This window comes from Chlorocebus sabaeus, chromosome 9 (assembly GCF_047675955.1).
Source record: "Chlorocebus sabaeus isolate Y175 chromosome 9, mChlSab1.0.hap1, whole genome shotgun sequence".
Lineage (NCBI taxonomy): Eukaryota > Metazoa > Chordata > Mammalia > Primates > Cercopithecidae > Chlorocebus > Chlorocebus sabaeus.
In genome coordinates this window covers 72,590,940-72,609,966 of record NC_132912.1, presented here as the reverse complement: position 1 = coordinate 72,609,966, position 19,027 = coordinate 72,590,940, and the positions used below count along the sequence as shown (strand labels likewise).

Below are 19,027 nucleotides of genomic sequence, written 5' to 3'. Positions count from 1 at the left end.
GTGTATATATTTATATAATATGTAAGTGAACACTGGGCTTCTTAAGAAATTGTTCTTCTTTAAAAGGGTCCACATATCCCTCCAAATGTTCTGAATCCTTTCAAAAACACTGCTAAAAGACCTAGGGTACCCTGCTTGGTGTGTGAGGGTTTATATGCAAAGTCTTGGTATGAACAAGGTTCATTTCCTGAAGAACCAATTTTCCTCAATGGCAAATACATTAAATCTATTTTATATTGCAATAAATATCTATTATGCCCATAATGCAAAATTTGCATTTAAAGACAGAAAATTAGCCTCAGTTCAAGTCTTGCTGAGGGAAGGTTAAATCCTTAAGAGATATGTTATTTCTCCTGCCTTCACAGGTTCTCTGAAGGAAGAGTTTGAGAAGCTTTACCTAGGTCAGAGATGAAGAAAAAAGGAAATATTTATTCAAAACTCCGCTGAGGTCAATTATTTTCTTTCTTAAAAAATTATCCCTTGATTCCAGCTACTCCATTTTTTTTTTTTTTTTTTTTTTGCTCCTCTTCAATGTAGAACTTCTTCAAAGTATTGCCAATGGTTGTTACTACTTCCTTACCTCTAAATTTCTCTTTACAACACCCCAACCCTAGAATGGTATTATCAAGGTTACCAATTACCTTCATGTAACCAAATTCACTGTCAATACTATGGTTTCATCCTCCTTCTCTGGAGCATTCAACAGTCTCTCTTTCACTTTTAAATTATGGTTTCCAAGACTCTCCTAGTTTTCCCCCTACCACACCTGCTTTTTAATCTTTGTGGATTTCTCTCCTTTCCTCACTTCATATCCAATTCATCAGTGATTTTTATTTTCCTTTTGTTACCAAGATTTCCTTTTCTCTCCAAGATGTATTCCAAGTCCATTTCCTTCTTCCATCTAAACAGCCATCATCCTAGTCAAACTCATCATTTCCTCTCCCCTAATCTACTAAAACATAGCTTTCTCATGGATCTCCATCTTTCATGTCTGTCCTGTTCCCTACAAAGCCAACAAAGTGATTATTCAAAAAGATCAGATTAAGTTTCCACCGTTTATCGTAACACTTTAGATAAAATCCAAATTCCTAATCCTAGTTTACTAAACTGTCTATGATTTGGCCCCTGCCCATTTCTCTGTTCCCTCCTCACTCCCATAAGCCATGCTGGCTCTTTTCTTTTCTTTTCCTTTCTTTTTCTTTTCTTTTTTTTTTTGAAATGGAGTCTCGCAGTGTCGCCCATGCTGGAGTGCAATGGCACGATCTAGGCTCACTGCAACCTCCGTCTCCTGGGTTCAAGCTTTTCTCCTGCCTCAGCCTCCTGAGTAGTGGGATTACAGGCGCCCAACACCACGCCCGACTAATTTTGCATATTTTTAGTAGAGACGGGATTTCACTATGTTGGCCAGGCTGGTCTCCAACTCCTGACCTTGTGATCCGCCCACCTTGGTCTCCCAAAGTGCTGGGATTACAGGCGTGAACCACCATGCCCGTCCCCATGCTGGCTTTTTTCTATCTTTCAATCATGTCAAGCTTGTTTTCACCTAAGGTCCTTTCCTCACTTCATATCCAATCCATCAGTGATTTTTATTTTCCTTTCGTCGCCAAGATTCCCTTTTATCTCCAAGACGTATTCCAAGTCCATTTCCTTCTTCCATCTAAACAACCATCATCCTAGTCAAACTCATCATTTCCTCTCCCCTAATCTACTAAAATATAGCTTTGTGAACTATGTTCACAAAGTGAAATGAACAAATGTTCATTGTTCTTGAAATTCTCTCTGCCCTGATCTTAAAGGGCTGCTCCTTGTCATTCAGATTAATACTCATACTTCATTAGACAAGTCTTTTCTGAAACCTATCTTTACTAAGTCCCCTCATTTTAAAAGTACATATTATTAGCTGGTATTTTTTGCCTTGTTTGACTATTGCTAATCTTGCCCACTAGATTATGAATTCCAGGAGAAACAAGGCTCTGCCTGGTTCAGCACTGTATTTCCAATACCTAAATCAGTGCCTGTTATATAACAGATTCTCATTGTTTGTTGAATAAGCAAGTGAGTACACCTAAATCTACAGAATGTCTATAAACCTGACCCAGCCTCAAGGTGACTCAGGAGAAGAGTCAATGAGTCTCTCCCAGTACAGACCCAACTGCACTAAGGAAAAGATGTCTAGAAGCAACCTGATTCTGGGAGGTGGGAGTATCCTAAAAATAGCATGCAGTAGCCAGATTGCCATTCAAAAACTACTATACTTTTTTAGTGCTTACTAGACATATTGTAAACACTGTCACAGGTGCTGGTTGACTGACATACCCATCCACAAGAAGCTTACAAGCTGGTGCCTAGCAAGCAATGAAAGGTTACTCACCCTTCTATTATATAACTGCTGCATACATATTAAATTACCTATGTGCAGAAAAGTGGGCCTCAAGTATACAAAAATGGCTAGCAAATAAGAATAGTAAACCTAAATATTTTGTATCTAGCTGCTTACCCATTTCTGCATTAAAATTTTATGTGCCTAATTCAAGTTTTATGTAAGACCATGGTACTATTTTAATGGGATATTAAGTGTGTAGTTATTAAAGACTTAGCCACATAAAAAGATGTGTGCACCCACATTTATATAAAAAATCTGAAATAAAGGTAAACACATAATCAGCTCACTGCAACCTCCACCTGCCAGGTTCAAGTGATTCTCATGCCTCAGCCTTCTGAGTAGTTGGGATTACAGGCATGTACCACCATACATGGCTAATGTTTTGTATTTTTAGTAGAGATGGCGTTTTGTCATGTTGCCCAGGCTGGTCTTGAAATCTTGAGCTCAGGCAATCCACCTGTCTCGGGCTCCCAAAGTGCTAAGATTACAGGCATGAGCCACCGCACCCAGCCCTCTTTTGGTAGTCTTGAAGCACCAATTTCATAACAATAATGCATTCTTAGGGGTTCCAGTATGAAGAATGCCAGTATGTTCAACACTGGAGAAATAAGAGGCAATCTCATGGAAAATAAATGAGTTAAAAATCCATTTCACATTTGCAGTTTTTCTTTTTTTTAAGTGTAATCCATCTCTTTGGTTTGGCTTTGGTAAAAGAGTAGAATGTTTGTATATAAATACTGTATAATATATAGCACTCCTTTTGCAATGTTTTTTATTTAAAAAGTAAGTTCTGGATAAAAGTTCTGAAAAAACTTTCTCATTTCAAAACCAAGTAATTGTTTCTTTTTTTTATTAGATACATATACATAAAAATGATACATAAAAATGAAATCACAAATTGCACAGAAAACCTACCATTCCATAGGCCTGTTGTTGGACCCAGTTGATATAATCATTCCTTATGTCTATCAATTCTTGTACTTCATGTATATAAAATTTATCATACTGTATAATCTGTCCCGTTTTCTCATTTACCTACAAAAGAAAATGTAATTGACATTAAATTTAACCAGTACTCAAGACAGAGAAATTTTTTTTTTTTTTTTTTTTTGAGGTAGAGTCTTGCTCTGTCGCCCAGGCTGGAATGCAGTGGCACAATATCATCTCACTGCAAGCTCCAACTCCCGGATTCATGACATTCTCCTGCTTCAGCCTCCCAAGTAGCTGGGAATACAGGCGCCTGCCACCATGCCCGGCTAATTTTTTGTGTTTTTAGTAGAGACGGGGTTTCACTGTGTTAGTGAGGATGGTCTCGATCTCCTGCCCTTCTGATCTGCCCGCCTCGGCCTCCCAAAGTGCTGGGATTACAGGTGTGAGCCACTGCACCCGGCCAAGACAGAGAAATTTAAAATGTCTAAAGAAAAAAATGCTTTGGGCATATTCTTAGCTAATATTTTCTTCCTACAAAAAATAATTACTGAGTGCCTACTATATGCAAAATGCTAGTTAAGTGCTATGGGAGACCCAAAGATTTGTAAGATGTGATATCTGCATTCAGTACCCCAAAATCTAGAAAAGAAAGATATGTCTTTATAACTACAACACAGTATGAGATATGGATGATTAAAGTATATATGGTATATATAAACTAGATACTATAAAGACTTATGGTTGGGAAATGGGACCTTAATAATAGCAGCTAATGCTTGTTAAGTGTTGCTCTGTGCTGGCATCTGATTAGAATAAATTTTAGGAAGTGATATCTGGACATGATGTGAAAAATGAAGAGGATGCAAATTACCACCCCAGAGATTATCTATTAATTACAAAGATAAGAACAAATCTTTACAGTGCAGAGCACCATCTTAATCAAGTGATCTAACTAATCATCACCAACCCTGGAACAACGAAATATTATGTTCTTGGTGATATAAATCAACAGGAAGCATACGAATGATCTATGAAGGAAAAACGGTTTAACCCAAATCCAATCAAGTCTCCTAATCTAAATTCTAGGTTACAGGAAATACAAGGGATAGAGGAACAAGTTAAATAAATATCACCATGAGGAAACAATCAGACAAATCCTGATTATGAAACTTTTATAAGAAAACTGGCCAAGAGTCTTCAAAAAGTCAAGGTAGCAGGGATTGAAAAAAAAATAAAGGAGCTATTCTAAATTAAGAGAGACTAGAGGAATTCTGGTACTAAATATGGCATAATACTTTGTATCAGACTAATCTTCCTGACACTAACAATTATAACTCTAGACGATACATTAAAGAAAACTGCTATACTTAAAAACACTGAAGATCCACCAAAAGTAGGCAGAAACAGGAATGGACACAAGCAGAGGATAGAGCTCAAGCAGAAAGCAGCAGTCTTAATAGACAGAGACTGAAGCTGCCAGCACAGCCAGCCAGTGAGGATAAAAAAAATCAAAGAAAGGAAGCCAGAAGACGAACCCCCAAAATCTGTGTGCAAACTCCCCCCACATCCTTGGCTAACTCTAAACCATGAATGCACAAAGTAAGACCTGCTAAAAGTAAATAAATAAATAAATAAACTCAAACCCAATAAACCAACAGAAAGTACAGCTGAGAGACTACTCCTTTTTCTTTTTCCTGAGATGAAGTCTCGCCCTGTTGCCCAGGCTGGAATATAGTGGCATAATCTCGGCTTACTGCAAGCTCCGTCTCCCAGGTTCATGCCATTCTCCTGCCTCAGCCTCCTGAGTAGCTGGGACTACAGGCGACCGCCACTATGCCCAGTTATTTATTTATTTATTTATTTTGTATTTTTAGTAGAGATGGGGTTTCACCATGTTAGCCAGGATGGTCTCGATCTCCTGACCTCGTGATCCGCCCACCTTGGCCTCCCAAAATGCTGGGATTACAGGCGTGAGCCACCGCACCTGGCCAGAGAGGCTAGTCTTACAATAAGAGTTCAAAACAAGCATTTCCAGAGGAAAAGGGCACATTTCATAATAATAAAAGGGTTAATTCACCAAGAAGTCACAACAATCCAAAATAGCAGACCTTGAAAATAAATGAGAGAGAAATCAACAGAACCACCACCATAGTTGGAGATTTTTAACACTGCTCTCATTAACTGATAGAAAAAAATAGACAAAACCAGAAAAAATAGACAAAACCAGCAAGTATAGATGATCTGAACAATTTAAACCAACTTGCACTCACTGTCATAGAACACTTCACCTAACAATTGTACATGAAATGTTCACTAAGATAGACCAAATCCTGGACCATACAGTAAGTCTTCATACATTTAAAAGAATCCAAAGTATACAACATACGTTCTTTGTCCACAATGCAATTAAACTAAAATCAGTAATAGAAGATTTGGAAAATCCTAGAATACTGGCAATTAAACAAAACACTTGTAAATTACTGAAAACTTTTCTTGAACCTGTAAGAGAGCTAAAGTTACAAAATAACTAAGTAGCCTGAATCCAAGGATCAACAAATGCTTACAAAAGGTAACAAGGTACCAGAAATGGCTCATTTGTGGCAGGCAGCAAGAGGAAACTACTATTGTCATACAAGCAGAAGTAATATGCTAAAATTTTAAGGATCACTTCAAGCTGAGTGTGGGGTAGCTTGATAGTATGAAACCCAGCAGAGTCCCAGGCAACTGGCACTCACAGCCTCTTGCCCATAGACTGCCACTGGGTGCCCATGAAAACAACTGGAAACAAGGCAGAGGGGAAAAAAAAGGAAACAAGGCAGAAGATCAAGAGCCTCTCTCAATGGTACAAGGAATTAGCTGCCATGTGAGAAAGGAACAAAGGCCCGCCACCCTGTCCAGATCCTTCCTTCACACAGAGCAAAAGCCTTCAGCCACTGAGGAAGGGGAAGCAAACCCACGTCTCATTGCTGAGGGAGGGAAAAACCTTCAATTCCTGGGAGGAAAGGTGACAAGAACAGTCCTAGGCTCAGAATCTTATATCAGTATGACTAGAGGTCTGCAATTGCTGGGGGAGGGAGCAGAAACTGCCACACAAAAAGATCCAAAGCAGTTTGGTTGCCACAGGGAAAAGGGGAGGGAATTCTGACAAAGTTCCATGCGAGGTCCACGCACACATAATCTACCTAAAACCAAGGCTATGCTGTAACAACCAAGAACCATTTCTGTTCCCTCTCCTCTACCAATCTTGAAAGGACTGAGTAACAAGCAACACCAGTTTACAACTGACAAGAGGAAAGAGTGAGAAGAAAATCCCTCTAAGGAGTAGGCATGCAAAGTGGGGCACAAACATTCACAAAAACCATTTGACACTCCACTTCCACCCTAAACACACTGTACTACAGGCCTTAAATTCCTCCAGTGTTAGAGGCCTCAAATTCCTCTAGCATTAGAGGCCTGTAGTGTAATGAAGGTATTTATAACAAATTAAAAATTCAATCCCAGCATAACCTCTGACTAAATAAACTCAAATCCTTAAACTAATACCAGATAGGAGAGGTGTACCAATTTATAAGCTTTAAACCTACTGATTTCAGTTTCTTACTATTTTATAGATAACCCAAAATTACGAGACATAGCAAAAACCAACTGAACAGGCTGGGAGTGGTGGCTCATGCCTGTAATCCCAGCACTCTGGGAGGTGAAGGCAGGCAGATCACCTGAAGTCAGGAGTTCAAGACCAGCCTGGCCAATGTGGCAAAACCCTGTCTCTACTAAAAATACAAAAATTAGCTGGCTGTGGTGGCACATGCCTATAATCCCAGCAACTTGGAAGGCTAAAGTACAAGAATCACTTGAACCCAGGACGTGGAGGTTGCAGTGAGCTGAGATTGCACCACTGCACTCCAGCTTGTGTGACAGAGCAAGACTCTGTCTCAAAAAAAAATTATTAAACTGAACAAAACAAAACAAAAAAGTGTCTAGAGACAAAGCAATCAACAGAGTCAGATTCAGAGAAGACCCAAATGTTGGAGCTAGGAAACAGGGGCTTTAGGAAATATTTTTAACTTAAAAGTAAAAACACACAAAAATTTGTGGCATGCTAATAAATCCAGGCATAAAAGAAAGAAAATCTACAGCATTAAATGATCATATTAGAAATAAAGGGTCTAAAATCAATGATCAAAGTTTCTGCTTTAAGATTCTAGAAAAAAAAAGATCATATTAAGCACAAATCAAGCAGAAGGAAGGAAATGAAGACAAATCAATGAAAGAGAAAACAGAAAAACACTAGAGAAGAAATTAAAAGCAAATGGGTTTTCTGAAAAGATAATAATGAATAAACCTACAGTCAGACTGACCAAGAAAAAGAGATGACACAAATTACCACTATCAGGAATTAAAGAAGAAACATGATTACATACATATCTTGGTAAAACTGACTCATGAAGAACTAGAAAACCTGAAATGTCCTATATTTATTTTTTAAATTTAATAGGAAATTAAAAATTTTCCCAAAAGAAAACTCCAGGGCCAAAATGGTTTCACTGATGAATTATATCAAACATTTAATAAAGAAGTAATACCAATCTTAACCAAACTTTTTCAGAAAATAAAGAAGGATCATTTCTTAATTCATTTAATGAAGCCAGAATAAACTTGATACCAAAAGCTGACAGCAATATGAGAAATAAAAATTACAGATCAATATCCCTCATGAACACAGATATAAAACCCTCAATAAAATATTAACAAATTAAATCCAATAATATATATAAAGTATAATATACATATAACACCAAGTAAAGTTGATCCCAAGAATGCAAGGTTGGTTTAACATCCAACTATCAATGAATTTCACAATATTTCTGAAAAAAAGGAGAAAAAATATCATCTGTTCATCTCAACAGATGGAAACAACACCTGATAAAATTCAACATCCATTTATAATAAACACTCTCAGCAAATGAGAAATGGAAGAAAATTTCTTCAAACAGACAAAACCCATCTAACCGCCCCCTGCCCCCCACCCCCACCCCCTGACATTCAACATTATACTTACTGTTAAGATACTGAATGCTTTCTTTCTAAGATTAGGAACTAGGCAAGAATGACCACCATAACCATTTATATTCAACATTGTACTGGAATTCTTAGTTAATAAAATATGCCAAGAAAATAACATGATTGTATATATTAAAAAAGCCAAGTGAATCAATCTATAAGAGAATTACCAGAACTAAGAATTTATCAAGATCACAGGGTAAAAGGCCAACACTCAAAACTCAATTTATTTTCTCTAGGCCAGGTACAGTGGCTCATGCCTGTACTCCCAGCACTTTGGGAGGCCGAGGCAGGCAGATCACCAGAGGTCAGGTGTTTGAGGCCAGCCTGGCCAACATGGTGAAACCCCATCTCTACTAAAAATGTTAAGAATTAGCTGGGCATGGTGGTGGGTGCCTGTAATCCCAGCTACTTGGGAGGCTGAGGCAGGATGATCATTTGAATCCAGGAGGCAGAGGTTGCAGTGGGCCAAGATCTCACCATTGCACTCCAGCCCAGGTGACAGGAGTGAAGCTCTGTCTCAAAGAAGAAGAGAAAAAAAAAAGGCTGGGTGGTGGCTCACGCTGCTAATCACAGCACTTTGGGAGGCTGAGGTGGGCAGATCACCTGAGGTTGGGAGTTCAAGACCAGCCTGACCAACATGGAAAAACTCCATCTCTACTAATAATACAAAATTAGCCAGGCATGGTGGTGCATGCTGGCAATCCCAGCTACTCGGGAGGCTGAGACAGGAGAATTGCTTGAATCTGGGAGGCGGAGATTGTGGTGAGCTGAGATCACGCCTGCACTCCAGCCTGGGCAAAAAGAGTGAAACTCTGTCTCAAAAAAAAAAAAAGGAAGAAGAATTTCTCTGTACTAGCAACAAATAATTGGAAAATAAAATTTTTAAAAATCATTTACAATAGCATCAAAAACATAAAACATTTAGGAATATATTTTTGAGAAAGAGAATAAAATTTTTAAAAGAATATGTAAAATCCTTGAAAACTACAAAGCACTGCTGAGAGAAACTGAAGAGTCATTCACTATGTTCACGAATCAGAAAGGAGTAGCAAGACTCAACAATTGCAAAAAACAAAATTTGACTGGACTCCAGTTATTTAAAAAGCAGTAATATAAACAACATTTTTGCTATAAATGAGGAAATTTGAAATATGAATACACAGATAGATGATATTATAGAATTATAGTTAACTTCCTTAAGAGAAATAATGCTACTGCTGTTACACAGAAAAATGCCTATATTCTTAAGAGATGAAATATGAAGTATTAAAGGATGATATCTACATTTTTCTTTCCAATGATTCATGAAAAAAGAATACACACACAACATATATAAAGCAAATGTGACAGTACGTTAACAACTGCTGAATCTAGAATGGAGGGCACACAGGTTTTAATTACATTTGTTTTCAATGTTTCTGTAGGTTTGAAGATACTGCAAACAAAAATCAAAAAGGAAAGTGAAGGGAAAAGATTAAAAAAAAAAAAAGGTTTGAAGGAGAACATTCTGGGCAGAGAACAGCACCAGCTAAGGAAACAAAATCTGCATGTAACTGCCCCCAGCTAAACTGCTAAAGAGAATGAGAGGCACGGGGAGCAAAACTGGATTCAACATGCAGTTGGGAAATAAGCTGACCTCAATCCTCTCTAGGTTAGCCAACCTCAGCCAAGGCTCAGGCTAAAACAAGGCCAATCCCATAGGAAATAGAATGTACATCACTGTATACCAATGAGTTCTGGCATGTTTTGTTACAGAATGTTACTGTGGCAAAAGCTGATACATGGAGAAATAAGGTTTTAGATTTAAAAAGTAACAGAATCAGTTGTATTTTATGAATAATATTCTGCTGAGTGAGGTATAGTTAAGAATAAGTAGAGAGGCTGGCAGTAGGATTAGGAGATTGCTAAAAGATTTAAAGTCTCTAAATAAGAATGCAGAGGTCATGGCAGCTAATGGATATGGAAAACAAGAGAAGAGTCAAAGACAACTTCAATATTTCAACCCTGGGTAAGAGTAATTTTAAAAATTACCGTACACAGGCTGGGCACGGTGGCTCACGCCTGTGATCCCAGAACTTTGGGAGGCCAAGGTGGGCGAATCACGAGGTCAAGAGATCGAGGCCATCCTGGCCAATATGGTGAAACCCCATCTCTACTAAAACCAGAAAAATTAGCTAGGTGTGGTGGTATGTGCCTGTAGTCCCAGCTACTCGGGAGGCTGAGGAAGAAGAATCGCTTGAACCCAGGAGGCAGAGGTTGCGGTGAGCCGAGATTGTGCCACTGCACACTAGCCTGGCGACAGAGAGCGATTCCGTCTCAAAAAAAAAAACTACTGTATACACACACACATACACACACACACACACACACACAAACACACACAGAGTGAGGAAAACAAGACAAACCTTTCTTAGTTGAAAGTAATGGCAGGACTGTCAAGTCACTCAAGAGAAACATTTGCCTCAAAGACGTAACTGACAGTAATTTTCCTTAAAGAAGACAACTAAAGCTGTGGGTGAGGGAGAGGTAGAAGGTAAAACAAAAGGAGCCAAATGCAGACCCTACAGAGATGTTGCACTTAAGAGAAGAAAAACCACCAAAGAAACAAATAAAGTTGATCTAACATTTACAAACTAAACAAAACTAGCTAACTTTCCATTTAAGAATAACAAAGTAACTATATAATTTGTGAACAATCGCATATACATTAAAACTAAGCAATATCTGAAAGGGAACAAAATGAATCACTCAGTAACTATATAAATCTAACCAGACAATGCTGGTGTCCAAATAGGTACTCAATAAATATGAGATGGATGGACAAATAAAACTTAAGAGATATTGCCTATAGTTCTTACTTCTAATGGCACTTTAAAAGGATTGGTCTGTATCTGTTGCATTTTCAGTGAGATGTATTATGCTTGTTGTTAATTTTTAGTAAAAATAATGGTTTATATAATTTTCATGTTTTAATGGTTTATATAATTTTCATGTTTTCCGAACTTTTGCCCTGAAGTATTCCTAATAGAAAAAGAGAACAAACACATATATAACACCATTACCCTACCTCCTTCCATGGAAGGGGGTAGAGGACTGTCAGGTCTTCAGTATGCATTATCAAGAAGGGAAGCTAAAATGTTCACTACAATTCAGACTCTACCTTAAAATTCACTCAAATTTGGCCGGGCGCGGTGGCTCATGCCTGTAATCCCAGCACTTTGGGAGCCGAGGTGGGTGGATCATGAGGTCAGGAGTTCGAGATCAGCCTGGCCAAGATGGTGAAACCCCGTCTCTACTAAAAATACAAAAATTAGCCGGGCATGGTGGCACATGCCTGTAGTCCCAGCTACTTGGGAGGCTGAGGCAGGAGAATCGCTTGAACCTGGGAGGCAGAGGTTACGGTGAGCCAAGATCATGCCATTGCACTCCAGCCTCGGCGACAAGAGCGAAACTCCGTCTTAAAAAGAAAAAAAAAAAAAATTCAAATTTTATACTCCAATAATAAAATTATAAAAGCTATCATTAAAGTAGACTTCACATATATTATCTAATTTAAACAGTCCTATGAAATGTATACTATTATTATGATCGTACAGATGAGTATACTAAGGCTTAGCATTTAAGAAAGTAACCAAGGTCACATAAGTAACAGAGCCAGAAATATAACACATGCCTAAGACGCTTGCATTCTTTTTTTTTTTTTTTTGACAGAGTCTTGCTCTGTCGCCACCTCCCAGGTTCAAGCAAGTCTCCTGCCTCCTAAGTAGCTGGGATTACAGGTGCCCATCACCATGCCCAGCTAATTTTTTGTACTTTTGTAGAGACGGGATTTCACCGTATTGGTCAGGCTGGTCTGGAATTCCTGACCTCAGGTGATCCACCTACCTCAGACTCCCAAAGTGCTGGGATTACAGGTGTGAGCCATTGTGCCCAGCGACACATGCATTTTTGACTCACTATATGACTGTCCAATTTGCTTGATCCTGTGGCTTAGCACTGAAGGTACAAATAATCCAATTTAAGAAGCATACATTTAATAATACTGCTTTTATTTCCACAGTTGATATTTTTATCTCCTCTAATTATTGACAAAAGCACTTTCAGTTCTTTTTTTCTCCCACTGTTTTGATTGCTTTATATCTGTGGCCAGGATACTCATTTGGGAGAAACTGACTAGAGTTGTACTACTATTACTAGCCTTCAAACAAAACAAAGACACCAAGTTTATATATGGAGACCAAAATCTTCATCCTAGAAGAAGGGGTTGTCAAACTACAACCTGTGGGTCAAATGCTACCCGTTGTGTTTTTTTTTTAAGTAAATTTTGCTGGAAAGCAGCCACTCCCATCCATTTACATGCTATCCACAGTGGAGCTGAGAGTTGACTAGTTGTGACAAAAACTGTATGGCTCACAAAGTATAAAATATTTACTATACGGTCCTTTACAGAAAAAGTTTGCAGGTCCTACCCTGGAGTCTTTAGTATTGTGCTTCAATCAACTGAAATAATTAGTCAAACTCTTTCTACTAAAAAAAGAAAATACACAGGATAGTTATACAAAAAAAACACAATGGCTTTCCCCTCTCCAATATTTATGTTTATACATATACAAACTAATTTTTAATCACATTGGATTCTAAAATTTAGTGCCTCTTGCAGAAAATGATTCACATCCCACTGACCTCTGATATATATTTTTGTTTATCTTACTTAAAATGTAAAAGTGAAGCCACAGTTTCGATTCCTAAAAGCAAACAGGGTGAAGAGGTGAGGCAATATGGCAAAATGGAAAGCTCCACCGATCGTCCTAGCTTCATGGACACCAATTTAACAACTATCTACACAAAAAAAGCATCTTCCTGAGAACCAAACATCAGGTGAGCACTCACAGTACCTGGTTTTGACTTCATGTTGCTGAACAAAGAGATATAAAAAGATATAAAAAAGTCCTGAATCACCAACATCACCCCTCTCCCAGCCCCTGGCAGTGGCAGTGTGGTGCAGAGAGCATTTCTGTGCGTGAGGGAGAGAAAGAATGCAGCAATTGTGAGGCAGTGAGCTTAACACTGCTCTGTTATAGCAGAAAGTAAAACTGGATCAAATTTAGCTGACTCCTGTCCACAGAGGGAGCATTAAAATCCAGCCCTAGCCAGAGGGGAATTGTGGATCCCAGTGGTCAAAATGTGAGTTCCTGCAAGCCTCACCATGGCAGGCTAAAGTGCTCTGGGGCCCTCAATAAACTTCAAACATAGTGCAGGCCACAAGGACTGCAACTACTAGGTGAGTCCTAGTGCAGAACTGGGCCCAGAGCCAGTGAACTGGGGAGGCGTGCGACCTACTGAGACACCAGCTAGGGCTGTTAAGGGACTGTTGGCATTACCCCTCCTTTAACCCAAAGCTGCACAGCTTGTGGCTCCAAAAGAGATCCTCTCCTTCTGCTTGTGGAGAGAAGACGGGAGGGAAGAGTGGGGAGAACTTTGTCTTACATCTTGGATACCAGCTCAGCCACAGCTGGATAGGGCACCAGTCAGAGTTGTGAAGACTGCTTTCCAGGTCGTAGCTCCTGGACAACATTTCTAGATACACAATGGCCCAGAAGGGAACCCACTGCCTCGAAAAGACTCAGTTCTGACAGCTTTCGTTATTCTGTTAACTGAAGAGCCCTTGGGGCCCTGAATAATCAGCAGCAATACCGAGGTACTATGTACAAAGGCCTTGGGTGAGCCTGAAACTTCCTGGCTTCAGGTGAGACTCAGCACATTCCCCATCATGGCAGCTATGGGGCAAGACTCATCCTTGAGAAAAGTGGAGGAAAAGTAAAGGGGACTTTGTCTTGCACCTTAGGTACCAGCTCTGACGTAGGAGGGTGAACCAATTCCAGAAGCTGGTTCTTAGATGGCATTTCTGGACCTGTGCTGGGCCAGAGGGTAAGTCCCATGCCAGGCAGCATTCACCACAAGCTGACTAAAGAGCCCTTAAGGACCAGGCGTGGTGGCTCACGCCTGTAATCCCAGCACTTTGGGAGGCCAAGGCTGGCACATTACCTGAGGTCAGGAGTTCAAGACCAGCCTGGCCAACATGGAGAAACACTGTCTCCACAAAAAATACAAAAATTAGCCAGCACAGTGTCACACGCAGCTACTGGGGAGGCTGAGGTGGGAGGACTGCTTGAGCCTGGGAGGTAGAGAGTGCATGAGCTGAGATTGTGCCACTGCACTCCAGCCTGGGCAACAGAGCCAGACCTTGTCTCAAAAAAGCCCTTAGGGCTGGGCGTGGTGGCTCACACTTTAATCCCAGCAAATTTGGGAGGCCAAGGCAGGCGGATCCTTGAGGTCAGGAGTTTGAGACCAGCCTGGCCAACATGGTGAAACCCTGTCTCTACTAAAAATACAAAAATGAGCCAGGCATAGTGGTGCAGGACTGTAGTCCCAGCTACTCAGGAGGCTGAGGCAGGAGAATCACTTGAACCCAGGAGATGGAGGAGCTGAGACTGCATTACTGCACTCCAGCCTGGGCGACAGGAGACTCAGTCTCAAAACAAAAACAAACAAACAAACAAACAAAAAAAAGCCGTTGGGCCTCAAGGAAACATTGGCAGTATTCTGGCAGTACTCCCCACAGGCCGCTGGTGACAGTGGCCAAGGGGAGGTCCGGGGGTGTTCCTCTGCCTTTGCAAAGGGGAGGGATGAGTGGGAAGGACTGTTTTGTGGTTTGAGTGCCAGCTCAGCTGCAGTACAATAGAACACCAGGTAGACTTCTAAGGATTTTCACTCTAGTCCCTGGCTCCCAGACAGAACCTCTGGAGTCACCAAGGGCCTAGGGAAACTATCTGCCCTGAAGGGAAGGACACAGGGCAGGCTGGCTTTGCCACCTGGTGATTGTAGAGTGCCAGCACCTTAAGTGAAGATAGTCAGTAGCCAGGAAGTGGTTATAGCAGGCCTTGGGTGAGACCCAGTGCACTGCTGGCTTCAGATCTGACCCAGTGTAGCCCCACTGGTTGTAGCACGGCCATAGGGGTGCTTGTGTCACTCCTCCCAAAGCTCCAGGTGCCTTAGAACAAACAAAGTTTGTTTTGGAAAAAGTAAGCAAAGAGAAAGAACAACAGTCTCTGCCTGGTAATTCAGAGACTTCTTCCAGATCTTGTCCAAGACCATCGTAGTACCTTTATGATGAGTCTGTCAGAACCACAGGGTTACTGGGTGTGGGGTGCCAACTAAAGCAGATACAGCTTCTAAGCGATGACAACATCCAGGTCCTTCTGAATACCTGGAAAGCCTTTCCAAGAAGCACGAATACACACAAGTCCAAACTGCGAAGACTACAATAAATACGTAACTCTTTAATGCCCAAACAGAGAGGAACATCTGTTAAGTTATCAAGACCATCCAGGAAAACATGACCTCACCAAATGAACAAAATAAGACACCAAAGACAAATCTTGGAGAAACAGAAACACGTGACCCTTCAGACAGGGAATTCTAAATAGCTATTTTGAGGAAACTCAAAGAAATTCAAGATAATACAAAGAAAGAATTCTACCAGATAAATTTAACGAAGAGATTGAAATGATTTAAAAGAATGAAGCAATAATTCTGGAGTTGAAAAATGCAACTGACATACCAAAGAATGTCTCAGAGTCTTTTAATAGCAGAATTGATCAAACAGAAGAAAGAATTAGTGAGCTGAGGAGACAAAAGAAAAATGAATAAAAAACAATAAGGCATGCAAGGCATGCCTTCAGAACTTAGAAAAAAGACCCGAAAGGGCAAATCTAAGTTACTGGCCTTAAAGAGGAGATTGAGAAAGAGATGGGGTAGAAAGTTTATTCAAAGGGATAATGGCAGAGAATTTCCCAAACGTAGAAAAAGATACCAATATCCAAGTAGAAGATTGTAGAACACCAAGCAGACTTAATTCAAATAAGACTCTTTGAAGATACTTAATAATCAAACTTTCAAAGGTCAATGATAAACCAAGGATCCTGAAAACAGTAAGAGAAAAAAAACAAATAACATACAATGGAGTGCCAATATGCTGGCAGCAGACTTCTCAGTGCAAACTTTACAGGCCAGGAGAGAATGGCATGACATATTTAAAGTACTGAAGGAAAAATTTATCCAGTAAAATTATCCTTCAAACATGAAGGATAAATAATTTTTTTTGAGATGGAGTTTCACTCTGATTGCCCAGGCTGGAGTGCAATGGTGCGATCTCGGCTCACCACAAACTTCGCCTCCAGAATAGTAATTAAAACAGCATGATACTGGCATGATTCTCCTGTCTCAGCCTCTCAAGTAGCTGGGATTACAGGCATGCGCCACCGTGCCTGGCTAATTTTGTATTTTTAGTAAAGATGGGGTTTCTCCACGTTGGTCAGGCTGGTCTCGATCTCCTGACCTCAGGTGATCCACCCGCCTCAGCCTCCCAAAGTGCTGGGATTGTAGCGGTGAGCCACCATGCCCCACCCTGAAAGACAAATACTTTCCTAGACAAACAAAAACTAAGGAATTTTATCAACACTAGACCTGTGGAACAAGAAATGCTAAATGGAGGTCTTCAATCTGAAAGAAAAAAACATTAATGGGCAATAACAAGAGCATCTGAAGGTACAAAACTCAATAGTAAACAGAAAAATACAGAATATTACAACACTGTAAATATGGTGTGTAAACTACTCTTAAGTAGAAAGACTAAATAGTTAACCAATCAAAAATAACTACAACAACTTTTCAAAACATAGTGTAAGATATAAACAGAAACAATAAAAAGTTAAAAAGCAGGGGTACAAAGTTAAGGTGCAGAGTTTTCATTAGTCTTCTTTTTGCTTATTTGTTTACACAAACAGTGTTAAGTTGTTATCAACTTAAAATAATGGGTTATAAGATAGTATCTGCAAGCCTCATGGTAACCTGAAACCAAAAGCATACAACGAATACACAATAAATAAAAAGCAAAAATGAAAACATATCACAAGAGAAAAACCACTTTCACTAAAAACAAAACAGCAAGAAAAAAAAGAAGTAAGAGAAAACTGCAAAACAACCAGAAAATGAATAACAAAATAGCAGGAGTATGTCCTTACTTATCAATAACATTGGATGTAAATGAACTAAACTCATGAATCAAAAGACATACAGCTGCATGAATAGAAAAATAAGACCAAATGATCTGTTGCCTACAAGAAACACACTTCACTTATAAAGACACACAGACTGAAAACAAAGGGATGGAAAAAGATATCCCATGCCAGTGTTAACCAAAAGGGCAGGAGTAGCTACCATATCAGAGAAAACAGATTACAAAACAAAAGTATAAGAAGAGATGAAGAAGGTCACTATATGATGATAAAGGGGTCAACTCAGCAAGAGGATATAATAATTGTAAATATATATGCACCCAACACTGGAGCACCTAGACATACAACACAAACATTATTAGACTTAAAGAGAGAAATAGACCTCAGTACAGTAATAGCTGGACACTTCAACACTACACTTGCGACACTGGACAGAGATGTACCAGACAGAAAACCAACAAAGAAACATCAGACTTAATCTGCACTACAGACCAAATGGACCAAACACATACTTACAGAACATTTCATCCAATGGCTGCAGAATAAACATTGTTCTTAGCACACGGATCACTCTCAAAGACAGACGATATGTTATATCATAAAACAAGTCTTAAACCATTCAAAAAAACTGAAACACGCCAGGTGTAGTGGTTCACGCCGGGTAATCCCAGCACATTGGGAGGCCAAGGCAGGTGGATTACTTGAGGCCAGGAGTTCAAAACCAGCCCGGTCAACATGGTGAAACCCTGTCTCTACTAAAAATACAAAAAATAGCCTGGCGGGGCCTGTAATCCCAGCTACTTGGGAGGCTGAGACATGAGAATCACTTGAACCTGGGGGGCAGAGGATGCAGTGAGCCAAGATCAGGCCATTGTACTCCAGCCTAGGCAACAGAGTGAAACTCTGTCTTGAAAAAAAAAAAAGAAAAGAAAAACTATGACAGAAATTGAAGAGGACACAAAAAATGGAAAGATAGTCCATGTTCAATATTGTTAAAATGTCCATACCACCTACAGCAATCTATAGATTCACTGCAATCCCTATCAAAATACCAATGACATTGATCACAGAAATAGAAAACACAATCCTAACATTTACACAGAACCACAAAAGACCCAGAATAGTCAAAGTTATCTTAAGCAAAAAGAACAAAACTGGGAGGAATCATATTACCTGACTTCAAATTATAGTGCAAAGGTATAGTAATCAAAACAGCATGGTACTGGCATGAAAACAGACACATAAACCAATGGAACAGAATAGAGAACCTAGAAACAAATCTACACACCTAAAGTGAACTCATTTTTGACAAAAGAACCAAGAACATACACTGGAGAAAAGACAGTCTCTTCAATAAATGGTGCTGGGAAAACTGAGTATCTGTATAAAGAAGAATCAAACTAGACCCCTATCTTACTATATACAAATCAAATCAAAATGATTAACGACTTAAATCTAAGACCTCAAACTATGAAACTACTATAAGAAAACATTAGGGGAAACTCTCCAGGACACTGGTCTCAGCAAAAATTTCTTGAGTAATATGCCACTAGCACATGCTACCAAAGCAAAA

The 19,027-nt window shown here is 39.6% G+C and overlaps 1 protein-coding gene across 7 annotated transcripts in view; it reads right to left on the bottom strand.

The window, feature by feature from the left end:
• HERC4 (HECT and RLD domain containing E3 ubiquitin protein ligase 4) overlaps nucleotides 1-19,027 on the bottom strand; it is a 149,232-nt gene that overhangs the window by 42,208 nt on the left and 87,997 nt on the right. For all 7 annotated transcript variants that reach the window (XM_073019103.1, XM_073019106.1, XM_007963290.3 and 4 more), the window contains one exon: nucleotides 3,299-3,418. In XM_073019103.1, coding sequence (XP_072875204.1) covers nucleotides 3,299-3,418 — 120 coding nt within the window. The remainder of the gene's footprint in view (nucleotides 1-3,298; nucleotides 3,419-19,027) is intronic.